The 13,216-nt window shown below is 41.5% G+C and overlaps 1 protein-coding gene across 1 annotated transcript in view; it reads right to left on the bottom strand.

The window, feature by feature from the left end:
• Nucleotides 1-13,216, bottom strand: part of LOC133021100 (collagen alpha-1(XIX) chain) — a 97,078-nt gene that overhangs the window by 28,796 nt on the left and 55,066 nt on the right. The window contains exons 15-21 of the mRNA XM_061087870.1: nt 7,951-8,004; nt 7,832-7,876; nt 6,082-6,114; nt 2,263-2,301; nt 2,111-2,155; nt 1,427-1,462; nt 6-50 (exon numbers count right to left, since the gene is read on the bottom strand). Of these exons, the coding sequence (XP_060943853.1) occupies nt 6-50; nt 1,427-1,462; nt 2,111-2,155; nt 2,263-2,301; nt 6,082-6,114; nt 7,832-7,876; nt 7,951-8,004 (297 nt within the window). The remainder of the gene's footprint in view (nt 1-5; nt 51-1,426; nt 1,463-2,110; nt 2,156-2,262; nt 2,302-6,081; nt 6,115-7,831; nt 7,877-7,950; nt 8,005-13,216) is intronic.

Genomic DNA, 13,216 nt, shown 5'->3' with positions numbered 1-13,216 from the left:
CTTACTGGCTCGCCTGGGAGTCCTGGGAGTCCAGTGGGTCCAGGCAGGCCCTGTTTCCCCTGGCAGAATACAAAGGAAAACCAACACTTTGAGCTATTTTTCTCCATTTGTTTGGAGACAGAAATGTCTGGGCTCTGACGCCAGCTACTTTGTTGATGCTGAAACCGTATTTCAAACAGCTATGTTTTCTAAGTGTTGCCCCTGCAGCTTCAAGCCATGATTAGTTTCATGTTAATTTCTGGGGATACGACTGAGCAGAGGTAGATTTGTAAGTTCTGCTGTTATTCGAAATAAGCTGTTTATACGCATTTCCCTTCTCGACTCACTTTTGTCTTTACACATGGATGAACTGTACGATTCATACATGGAAACTGAGCTTGTGTCGAAGATAACTGACAAAAGCAGAACACTTGCCACAAAATCCAAATTTTTTATGTTTAAAAATAGAACTTTTCATGACTGAGATGCCACATGTTTACATTAAAAGTGAAGCCAAAACATTTCAATTCCCCCTGGTTCCTGACTAGAGTATCGTCTATAATCCCCCTCCATGTTAGCAGATGGGAAATGAGCCACATTAAAAAGTTGCTGTAAATAGTTAGCTAATGCTAAACAAACAGGGTGATACCTTGTATTTGACGGCTAAGATTAAAGTGTAATAAAATCTTAAATTCTATTCTCATTCTAGTGGTTCTAGGACAGTAGTCTATGCAATATATACAGATCTATAGATGTAAATATGTTGTCTTGTAACTGCCCTGCGTCAGACTCTATCTATCTGCATATTGCAGATGGATGCAAGTTTGCATTCATCTCCATATTCCTAATCCTACCAGAATGATTACCATGGAAACAGAGAGACAACTGAAGAATTGGTGAGCCAGTAATTTTATGGAGTTTTTCCCTCTTCAGTATTTTAGGTAATATTAGCCTGAAACAGCTTTTTCGCTCTCAAATGTGTGGTATTGTCTCATTGTTGTTTATATTCAGCAGACATCTCTATTTGACCTACTGTAAGTGGCACAGCATCTGAGACATGAGATGAATACAGAGACTCACCGCTGGTCCTTGATCTCCTTTTAGTCCTGACGGCCCTATGTTTCCCTTTTAAAGTCCAACAAAAGGGTGAGAAAGATGTGGGAGAGGCAGAGAATCATCACTTTTCAACTGTACCACATAATCATCTCTTCCATGTTGTAGGGCCACTGTCAATCCCAGATATAACTGTATTACAATTATTGTGTAACAGACGGAATCTCCTCATGTATTCCGATCGACACTCGTTTTACTCCATTCTGAAATGCTATGAATGCTGTTGTGCAGACACCTGGAAGGCTATTTATAGGAGTACATAAAGAATTTTGGAACTTTATTTTATTGGCAGTACTCAAGTTTTGGTGCAAGTGCTACATCTTCAGCATGTTACCTTGAAGCCTTGCAGTCCTTGTGTTCCTCGCTCCCCCTGTAGAAAGCAAAGGAGACAGACAACCACCTTTTTTTAAAGATGTGCATGAAGAAAACAGCAAAGTAAGCCATTCCTTCTCCCTCTGACTGGAGTTAGGAAAAAAAGAAATCATCAAGGACCTTCGTGAAGTTATATTTTATATTGTGTGAAGTTCGAGAACAAAGTATTTTTTCCTTCGTCAAGTTTCCTCCTTTGCTCCGAAAAATGTGAGTGCAATCAAAAGCAGCACCTTTTCAAATCGTCAATCGTCCTTCTTAAATCTCTACAATTCAATAACTTTTCATGTTCATGTACGTGTCTGATGTTTGGTTAACAGCTGCGTCAGTGGTCATTGTAATCTGCTTTGCTTCAAGTGGATCCATCTGTTGTTTTGAGGTCCGAACCACAATTGTGCACCAATTTATTCAGTGCTTCACCCCTGCAGAGCACAAAGACAACAACCAACCCCACATCTGAACAGCAAGAGATCTTCAATTATTCTGTATGAATCAATGGTAAGTGCTGCTTTTGTTGTTATGTAGAAAATGGGAGGTACTCTTCATGCTGTGGTGTCAAATGTTGAGTGCCGTGTTAGAGAAAACCAGTGCTCGGTTTCCTGGGGTTGTATTGTCTTTACTGGGGAATTATAATGAGAGAGATAGTCACCTGATCCCCCTTTTCTCCCTTTTGGCTCCGCTCTTTCATTTCATCCTTTAAAATCACAAGAGAAAAGAGACGACTTATAAAAAATCAGACCGAAGACAACCGTGTGCAGAATTTGAACCACAGAAGATGTTATGATAGAAACGGCTGCTTACAGATCCAGAGAGGTGTCTCAATCCATGAGCTGTCATCACCTTAAAGTAATGAAAAAAAAGAGTCTTCTCTCAAAAGTCTTGTCATCAATCTGGCAATTAGTTAAAACAGTGAAAACAATTCTGAACTGTTAATTATTTTAAAAGACACAGAAGAAATGACTCCTTTATATATTTGTCCCAACCTGACTCATTACTAACCTGAACCTATGTTTCACTTAATATATGCAATTTACGTAAATCTATTTTATAGCTTGTCAAATTGAAGCTGGAACTACTTGGATTTGAAGTGTTTCTACAAAGCTACTTATTCCTCAAATCATTTCGACCAGAAATGATCACACTGTTCATCATGGGGGATCATACTACTATCTGATTTATTGAGATGACTTCAGATCAAACTGGAGATAGTGCACTGCAGCTGTGTGCCGTCGCCAGCCAGTACATCTTCACTCCACCTTTTTTTCAATGTCCTTTACCTCAACACCATGTTTTGTGAGGCAGCTCTGACCTCTGACCTCCCAAATATAATCAGATATATTTTGAGTCTCAGTGAACGCTTTAGCCAAATTTGATGGGATTCTCTCCGGGGTGTGTTTACAAGATCAAAAATGTGTTTTATAAGGTTGCAGTGATCTTGACCTTTGACCACCAACATTTAATCAGTTCATCCATGAGTGAAGGTGAAAACTTGTTAAAAATATATGGAAAATGTCTCAATTGCTTCTTATGATATCAGGTACACAAGAATGGGATGGATGGCTACCTGTTACTGTCTGTAGCTGCTGCTGAGGCATAATAATGTATTCAACAGCCAATCTACTGACGTACCTGACCATATTCCAAACACAAATGCAAAAGAAAATACGTGTTTAACAATTTGTATTTATTATTGCTTCTGCTTAATGGCTTAATTCGCAGAACGACATTGTCTCTACCAAACAGTTTGAGGACGTTTTAACAATTACTTCCCAGGGAGACATGCATGAGTGACTGTTTAAGTTGGATTCCTCATGATTAATTTCAGTGCACCTACATTAATAGCAGATGCCACGGACGTATGTAAATACAATCTATAGACAAGATGCACAATATAAATGTGTATATATAATAATAACTCATTACATCTAAAAATCCTCAGGCTATTTTTGTTGTGTCCATCATGTTTTACTTCCTGACAAACAAGACCTTGGCTTGTTTTCAGCAGAATGATGAAAAGAAGAAAGAGACAGCAGAAGCAGAGTTAAGGAGCTAAAAGCCTTGTCCAGAACGGGGACATTCCTGTGCAGCCAAAGCACTTAAGCTTTGGACGGATGTGAGCTTCTGATTTATTCCCAGGTTGTTGTTTTTTTTCATTGAAAGGATATTTGAGTACATCATTGTCCTCATCTTCGGATAAAAGTGTCCTAGATAGAAAATACAGTAAAGAAAAAAAAAAAAATATATATATATATATATATATATATACAAACCTATTGAAGTAGCTATTCTGCTGAAAACAACCTAACTGTGACCGTTCCATAAACCCAACCATGTGTTTATCATTGTTACCATGAGGGTAATGTTCTGCAGCTGCTGTTACACGCTGCATGCCTGGCATCATAACCGGGCTGATGATGGCGTTGTGTAGAGGGTTGGGACAAACGATCTCTGGGCTCATTCGGGTTAGAGGACTTGTTGGTCCTGTCTCTTGTGCGCCTCCGAGCCCTTTCAGTGTGTTACTGTAATTATGTCCAGTGTAAATCAACTTGTCATGAAACGCTCTCCCTTCCTTCAGCTACAATGGTCAGAGTAATCATAAGACAGACACTGAGTCCCTGACAGTCCCGGCGGAGCGTCTGCATAATCAGGAAACCGTCAACCTGCAGTCGAGCACAAAAGCAGCTGCTGTCAACCGCCTCGCCTTGGACGCGGAACAATATCCGTGCCATCAGGACGTGACCCGAAGAGAAATTTTCACCTGAATTTTCCCCAAGAGCAGCGAAATCCAGCATGGAGCCATTGACCGAAGATAATTTGGCATACGAGATTTGGTTTTATAGATTGTAAAACTCCATTGTGAGGCAACACTGGCTGCAATAAAAGCAGGACGGTCTCTGTGCTTAAATTACTATTTTGCTACGTTAAGGTTGTTGGGGGGAAACGGTGGCCGAGCACGTCTGCAGACCGCCGCTCCTCCCCATCGCTAATAAACAGAGGCACAAGAAGGTTTATGAAGGGAGGGTAATGATCTGAACCCATGCTTCTGCTGTGTAAGGGAAATCAATGCTTAACTGCCAAAATTATCTGCCACAGGAAAGCACGGAGCGCAGACAGAGACGGGTACTAAATATTCAAACAGCCTCATTTATCAAATGACTAATGTTTCCCTCTCCACTCTGTGCTGTGGCATACATCTCCCATGCCCTGGGTGGCCCGCAGCTCACTACACAACAACGAACACAACTGAGTGTTTCAGTTTTGCGTGGACATTTTTCTTCGTCCTCCTCCTCCAGCTCAAATGAAATTTACAGATAAGCGACAATCATTCCAAAAAGAATTGCAAGCCAGCGTCACCGTTTTGAGCCACAATTAAAACGGCACATAGTTATAAATATTCTTGTTAACGTGAACAGAGCAGTTGGTTTCGACGGAAACAAGTGAAAGCAGCGGAGAGCGAGAGATATTTGTTCCCTGAATAATTAAGTTGTCTAATTTCCATTTTAATCACCTGCTAACAAGCAGCGGAAATTAAGAAGAAGAATGAAAACCATCAAACTTTGTTTCCGAGCTCGTGTCTGGAGCCTTCAATAGGCACAATTAGCACAAAAACCCATCGGGACGGATTCAAAATGTCAAATCTCCTGACTTTGTCACACCCAGCGGCCATGTTTTTAAATCTGACACTTTTTGTTCATTGATTTTTAAAAAGGCTGCTCATTTGTGTAATTTGTAGCTGGAGACGTTCCAGAACTCTGAGCGACTTGTTTGAAACGTCTGAGCAACGAGCTCCATCGACCTCGACTGAACCGTATCACCTGCAGCGTCCATTAGACGTCCGCCATGACACCAGGGTTTCTCTGATTTGATCTGCTCCTTCACTACAGCTGCATCAGTGTCTTCCAACCAAAATCCTCCTTGTATAATTTACCAGCGTGAAACATTATAAACAGGTCTAGCTGCACAGTCTCCTTTATTCACACAGAAAATACTTTGTTTTGGTTCAAGCTGTAGATTACAGCGTCAGTGGGTGGCCGCTGCAAACGTGTTAATTTGATCGTAGGAAATCACTTCAGTTCACAGATTTCAATGCCTGTGTGAGCTGCTCTGTTAAAGTTTCTCTGCGGCGTACATAACTGGGTAAAAAAAATCACTTACTGGGAGTTTGCTGCCAAATATCAGCAAGTTCATTACCTAGACAAAATAAGTAAGCTCTTCCCTGGAGTATTTCAAAGCAGCTAATCTCAACTGCCTTGAAAAGACAGGCGGCGTTTCCAGCTCTTTATCAACACTGATCCACTATTTGGACAGAAAACAAATAAAGATTTTTTTTTAAACTTAAAAAAATAGGACAAATGTATAAACTTTTCAAGGAATGATAATTGGGTGCAAGATGATGCCAAAATATTGGTGTTTTGACAGCAAAGGTAAACACTGCACTGGTGCTGCTGCTTTTTTTGCTTCCTGGACATAGTTTCATAGTTGGATGTGAGTAGATTACTGATTCACAGAAACTGAACATTGTCTCAGGTTTGTTGCAAAGAACATCACACTGATTTTGTAATAATTCCTGAAGTTATTGATGAGCAGCATTCTGGAAGGCGACCAGAGTGTTGTACTCACAGGACCGGGAGGACCAGGAGGGCCAATATCACCCTGCAAAAAACAAGAGACATACGATCAATTATTACGCACAAGTGCCAGGAAAAAAAAAGACAGCACAACCTAAAAATGCACTTTGCACATATTCACCTTGAGCAGCTACATCAACAGATTCAGGAGCAACAATAAAGGAGCAGACTTCAGAGAAAATACTGTCCAACTCAAGTGATATGAGAGGAACCATGAGTGGAATCAAAACATTGAAGATTTCATGCTGGAGAGCAATAGTGTGCATCACAAATGTTGCTATACTTATTGTGTGTGCTTGTGTGTGTGTTTATATATATATGCCCACACATTTATACTGCATCCATGAATAACCCATTGTATTGGGAGTACTGGGTGCTTCAGTGAACCTTAGAAGGTTTTCCAACAACTGAAAAGATCTCCAGGTATACATGCTGTACTTCAACAAGCCGACACAATCCTGTAATAGTGCAATTTCAATAAAGAGACAGGATTTAAAAGATATTTATCCCCATCTGTATCGACTTTAGTTTCACATAATGAGGGACATAGTGTACTCAGATCCTTGCATAAGGATTCAATTAGACAAACTGCACAGCTCATCTTCAATAACACAATATAATGAAAACTATATGCTCTATTGTATATTACTTCATGGCTGCTCTTCCATCATCAGGAGGATGGACTACTGAGGTTATTTCTATATAAAATCAGTTGATCATGTTACTTAAGACTAAAATAATTATAAACACTTGATATAGGGTCATTCCGTGTGAAATTATCACAGTTTTGGGCCGCCCTGTGACAGAAATAAATGATATTTCACATGCTGTTTAGTTGACACGAGAAACGTATGGAACCGAAATGTGATCAAAATAGTCATCACGTTGTTTAAAAGTTCTTTCTTCTTTTCTAAACAATAACAGCAAAACGATTGATCATAACAGCTGGGGTTAAGGTCAGGGTTACACAGAATGACCTTATAGAAGACAACATCACACACAGGTCTTCATGCTGGTCAGTCCGTCACGCGTTGATGGATTTGTACGAACATTCATGGTTCCCAGAGGATGAGTCCTACTGACTTTGGTGATCTCATCATTTTTCTTCTTGCACTAGACTGACGTTGTCCTCCCTGGAGCCTTAGGATTCATCACCTGGGTGCCATGTATATCCGTGAAAGCGCATTGCAACCACACGCTGGTGCTGACAGCAGATAACAATGGACCTATCTTCCCGAGACACATGCCAATTTCCTATAGATTTCACTGAGATCCCTTTTTTACCGGTAATTATGTAAAAGAGATAAGGGCAGAAGGGAAAACCTCATTGTTCGGTGCGTGTCTATCACAGTGGGGCTTACTCTATAAAGCACAACCACAAAAACGGTCTCTCACAGAGCACGGCGAGACAAACCGACAAGAGCAAGAGAATCATTCAGATCGAGGTTGGACGAGCAAAGAATACAAACAATGGCAAAAACAAGAAATAACCACCTGCAGATAAAAAAAAATGTGCTGCTCGATGATATGAAAGACCTTTGGAGGATAAACAGACTGAGAGAGGATAATAACTCCGAAGGTTCAGCCTCTGAAAACTGGTATATTATACCACTTACATCCTTTGAACCTCCTTAACCACCCCCCAATACACACACACACACACACACACACACACGCTGATTATCAGGGAGCACAAACAGAGGGAATCATCTTCTCTGACACTAAACATTGACGGGACTTACTTTTTGTCCCTTCATTCCGTCGGTACCTTCTGCACCTGGCTGACCCTGTGGGAGAAGGCCTTGGTTAATGACTCTTGAACAAGACGGCATTGTAAATGTCAAGGTGGGAAAATACATACGGGGTCTCCTCTCTCTCCTTTGTCCGCCGGGACTCCCGACTCGCCCTTCTCCCCCTGCGTGCGAAAAGGGAATCATTGACAGTGAGTGACAGCGGAGACGGGGCCGGAAGACCGAAAGCTCAGGGAGGGAAACTTAGGCGAGGGAAGTTGCAAGTAAGTCATCAGAAATACACAAAAGTTGTGTGTCATCTCAAAACCCTAAATTGTTTGAAATTATGAAAGAAAGAAAAAGAAAGAAACTTGATGATTGGATTCTTGTTGGGTCTGGCAGGATAATGAAGAACCAAGCCCCTTGTTGCATTGCAGCACTTTTCCACGTCTCTACAGTAGATAGAATTCCCCTACCTGCCAGTAGATGGCACTTTCTGACTGCTGCTTAGCTCGCATCAGAATACTTCTAAACAAGGTTTGCTCCCTGACAGTTTTGTTGAGAACACTCAGAGTAAACACAACTGTTAAATAAATGTACTTGCACTGTTCGGTCAAGAAAACCAAAGAATAAATAATTTAACAAATGTGTGATGGAACTTTTTGCTTTTACACACACATACTATCCACTCACTTCACTTCCTTGAGGCCTCAGTAGAAGATGCATCGTCCTGTATGCATTTCCAACTTCTCGTGACCTTTTATGCTCTTTACATTCTCACTGTTACACCAGGTCTTGTGCTAAAGATACAATACAACGGCATTACCGGCCATGAGCAGCTCCTCTGGAGTAGGAGAAATCTATTGCGTCACGTCTGCTGACACATTGAATAAAGCTCACCTGTTGTGTGTCACACGTAACAGAGGACAAAAAAAAAAAAAAAGATAGGCTGAAAAGATTATCCATCAAAGAGGTAAAGATTTGTTGAAAACACTTCGGATATTGTGTGTTAAGATATTATGACACATCTGTCTGAAGAGGCAGATATTTTCTACACTCTTCAGTGGCACCTGGACTCTAACAGACAATATTTGCCCCTCCCTCATTCCTTCTTCTCACCAACGACAGCCGCCGTGAAACCAATCATGTAATGAGATATAGTTGCTATTTCCTAATCTAAATTATGAGCTGTATTAGGTCTGCGGACCGCTGGCATCTATGAACGGATGGATTGTCCTTTTAATAATTTAGTCAGGGAGGAGGGTCTAGTGGCGAAATTGACTTTGAGATCGAATTGAATTCTGCACAGCTTTATCAACCACATGGGAACTCATAAACCTAATAGAAAATCAACTCCATAATTGCTGTATTGTGTCTTTTTACTTAACAAATAAGGCCGATTACAGTACAGAACAACTGTAAACTATACTGTATACAGAAAGTGCTCGAGTTTTCCACTGAGTTATGACATTCAATCTAAAGCACAACTGATGGAAGGGTTGTTTTAGCCCCGGAGGTCATGTCCTGCACTGTATTCATGATACAGGCGTATGAAAAGACATATTTGAGAGGTTATCTATTTCCGCATCCATGGAAGATCATTCAATGTCAATGTTTTTGGCAGAGGGGTGTGTAACAAGTTAATAAACCTTCTAAATAAGATTAACTGCACCACAGCCAATATTTATCTAGATTATCGCTGGATTTGCACAATGAGAAAGCGCAGCGTGTACCAGCCGGGGAACTGGTCCACCTGTGGATGTCAGCAGGTGAGATGTTGACTTTGAGACACCTCAAGTCATCTAACTGCAATTAAGCCCGTCTCCATCCCTCTCCGTCCATCCATCACCATCTGCAGCGTTCTGTCAGAGCCTGTTTGAGTCTGTCAGTGGGAGATACAGTTATGGAGATGTGATTCATGGGAACGCTATCTTCCCAGCACATCATGCACTGCGCAGACCTCCTTCTTTCTCTTTTTTCTACTTTAAAATATTCACACTTTGCTGCAAGACTGAGAGGGGGCTCGGCTCACACAGATGTTACACAAGCTGCAGTTTAGTCTGAACGTGTGTCTGCTTTGTCAGAGCTAAAAAATGCAAAAGGATGGTCAACGAGAAGTGAAGAGAAGCCTCTTAGCTGCTCGGTTATTACTGCTTATGGAAACTTTACATTCATCCCCGGGCTGTGATGCTTAAGCTTCTCCCTCTTATCGTGTTCCTTTCAATGCAATGCTGTACTGGTTTCATCACAGCAGATTATAATGTGAAGTTATTCTCTGAGACAGGGCATTTTTCTAGTCATCCACAGTAAGCATGAATTCCTAATGATAAAGTGAAGATGTATCCGTAATGTAAGAGCATGACTGAGGGCAAGGCTGGCTTGCATATTTAATGCCGGCATTAGAGCACTGAAACAATGTTTGTTGGCACTTTCTTATCTCTCAACTAACATCCGACTTGGGTCTTAAAGGTCCTATACTGCAGAAAGTGAGATTTCCATGTCTTTGATTGTATATATTTATATATATATATAAGGGTATAAATACTGTGAAGGCAACACAACATTAAATCCACCTAGAATCGCCTGTATTCAGAAAAAGTTCCACAAAATGAAGCATCAGAACTTCCGTAACTTTGTGCTGTGACAAAAATATAATAATACGTTTTTTTGTATCTTTTCAAACCAAGTCATTCTGTCGCTGAGCAAGCAAACTCAAAAAGTAAGAACTTAAGTCAATATGTAATTCCACGGTCTTCCCAAGAATTCTTATATAAGAGACCAAAGGATAGTCAATTCCTAACAGTTCCCGAGCAGTTTAGTTGTGAAGAGTGGGCCGGCTCCTGTTCCTCTCTGGCTGATGCTGCCTCTCCAGCTCCGCCGTTTACCCCACCTAATGCTGCTGTGAGCTTCATCCCCGAGGACCCCTGGCTCCGGCTCAGGGCTTAAACAAAATCCCTTAATAGCTATTTCACTGTCCCATTACACCTGGCGTACCTTCCTCTTGTGTACCTGCACTGTAGGGCATCCAGCGGAAGCAGGGTTTCGGCCAAGATGTCCCTCCACTGACAGCAACTCCTCCAACTCACCTACATTACCTTCCAGGTCAAAACCCTGATTTTGGTCGACCGCCAATTTCACTGCACGTGCACACAACATGAATAAAGTAGCCGCCCCATCTCTGTCTCAAGGTGTCTCCGCCTGTCTAGAGGCCTTAGAGGACGAGCCGGCTGTCCTGCCAGGACCAGCTGCTGTTAAGCAACAGAGGTCACAGACCCAGACTCCATTCCACCACCGCAACACAGAGACAGCAACCGGTCCTGTAACAAACTGAGCCGCTGTCTTCTCCCACAGGCCCCATTAGCAGGTGCTGTCTCCCCCCTTACCTCTCATTAATGATGATTCTATCATCAGACATATGAGCGTCAGCAGAACGCACACACTGTGTCCAAGGCAATACTGTACAAGACATGGCTAATAAAATCCGAACCCAGCATTGCCAGTGTCCTTAATTCATGATGGTTTGAAGGACAGGAGTCTGAGCTCTTATTTCAAAGTCTAAGATTACAAAAGTTTCACCCATCTCCTTAACATCCTCAAGCAGTCAGAGTTTGAGTCCAGTCCAAACACCCAGGCCCGGTAGCGCCATGGAAAGCTTCATGCAGCTGCTCAGCCTGGATACCTGGCTCGCTCCTGCCTGTGACACCGACAGAGTGCACTTTCAACCTCTCCTGAAGGAGGTCACCTCTTTGCTGCAGATGGCCTCAATTTGGAATTCAGCACTCTTCATCCCTGCGCTTCCACACACACACAACTGCTGCCCATCAAAGCCTCATGTCACGTCCAGAGCCGACTTGTCCATCTCATTATTAACTGTTTACACTCCATGCTCCCCTCCCAAAATATCCACCTCCGGCTTATCATAGGGAACTGTCCCCATGGTTATATCTCCTCCCCACGCACCAGCCATCATTAACCCTTTTTCACAATTTTTTCCCCATACAGACAATAAATAAGCATGTGGCTTCCTGTGCACGTTCAGCTGTGTGCGGCAGCTCAGACCGATGGTGCCTGGAACTCTTGGACTTGGCAGTTGTGATCAATGCTCTTTCCCCCTTAGGATGGTCCTTTAGCAAAGTTTTTACTGTTTCTAACCCAAACTTGGCAGAGGTCTTTGGATTGCAGCCCTCTAATTGAACTATGCCTGACTGATAGCTCTTTTATTTGCACTCCAAGGTCGTCAGGGCATGATGGAGGACTCACTGTTTGTTAGGTTCTGTTCTCAGAGCTGGACTCTGAGCTCTCTGGGAGTTTTCCCCACTTTGAATTATAGATTCCTAAAGTTGGTCATTTAAATCCGCTTTATTGCATTCTGTTCAACCATCCCCCCTGGTTTTAACAGTTCTTTAAAAACTTTCATTGGACAGGTTTTTATTATCAGGTCGGACAGAGTTATTACGGTGGGTGAGTTTAATATTCATGCTGAAGACGTCTCCTGCAGCTTTCCAACTGATTTTCTTAATGTCACTGAGTCTTTTAATTATATTCAACTCATATCTGGTTTCCACATACATTAATGGAAAAACCCTTGCTTTCCCTCATGGCTCCAATATTGACTAAATTTCTTCTTGCAAGTTGCTTATTTATGACAATTGTTTAATTGAAAACAGATTAATATTGATTCTCTTGCATCTTCAAATTTGACAGCATCTGACTCAACACTGGTTGTGTCTTCTGGTGGGCAGTTTAATCTTTTCCACTCACATTGCTCCTCTCTTTTGGATAAAGTGGCTCTTATTAGAATGTAATCTACCCCCTCTGTTATTCATCCCTCTGTTCAAATTAATGTAATTGTTGTTGAGGGCAAAATGAGTGGAAACCCCTCTGTTCTTAAAGTTTTATTATAAAACTTTTAATGAGCATTATTTAACATGCAAGGGTAACTTACATTTTTCCAACAGTTGATTCATGTTCTGTTTAAACTATCCTGCATCTCCTGATATGCCTGTTCGATCCAATCAGGATTTCAGTAATATTTTTTTTCATTTCTTTGTGGATAACATCCGAAATGTCTGGGCGTTTCTCTCTCTTCTTCTCACATTTATTCAAGCCATCAACTTTGGATTCTTTTGGATTCTTTCACATTTCCCTGCAAGACCTCACTGAGCTGGTGGGCAGTATGAGATCCTCCTCCACACCAGCTGATATTTTACCTCCATCTGTGCTCAAGACTTTTGGTCCACGCTCTCAATAATAAACAGCTGGTGGCAGGTCTCATTTTACATATGCAGTCGTTCAAACTCTACTGAAACAAGTAAATCTCAGTCTGTCTGTTCCAAATAACTAAAGGCTCACATCAGAAAAGTTTGGTAGTTTCTTAAAACGTTTTTTTAAATAACA

Source organism: Limanda limanda, chromosome 15 (genome assembly GCF_963576545.1).
Source record: "Limanda limanda chromosome 15, fLimLim1.1, whole genome shotgun sequence".
NCBI classification, from domain to species: Eukaryota; Metazoa; Chordata; class Actinopteri; order Pleuronectiformes; family Pleuronectidae; genus Limanda; species Limanda limanda.
Note: the sequence above shows the minus strand (reverse complement) of the source record. Positions and strands in the feature narration are given on the sequence as shown.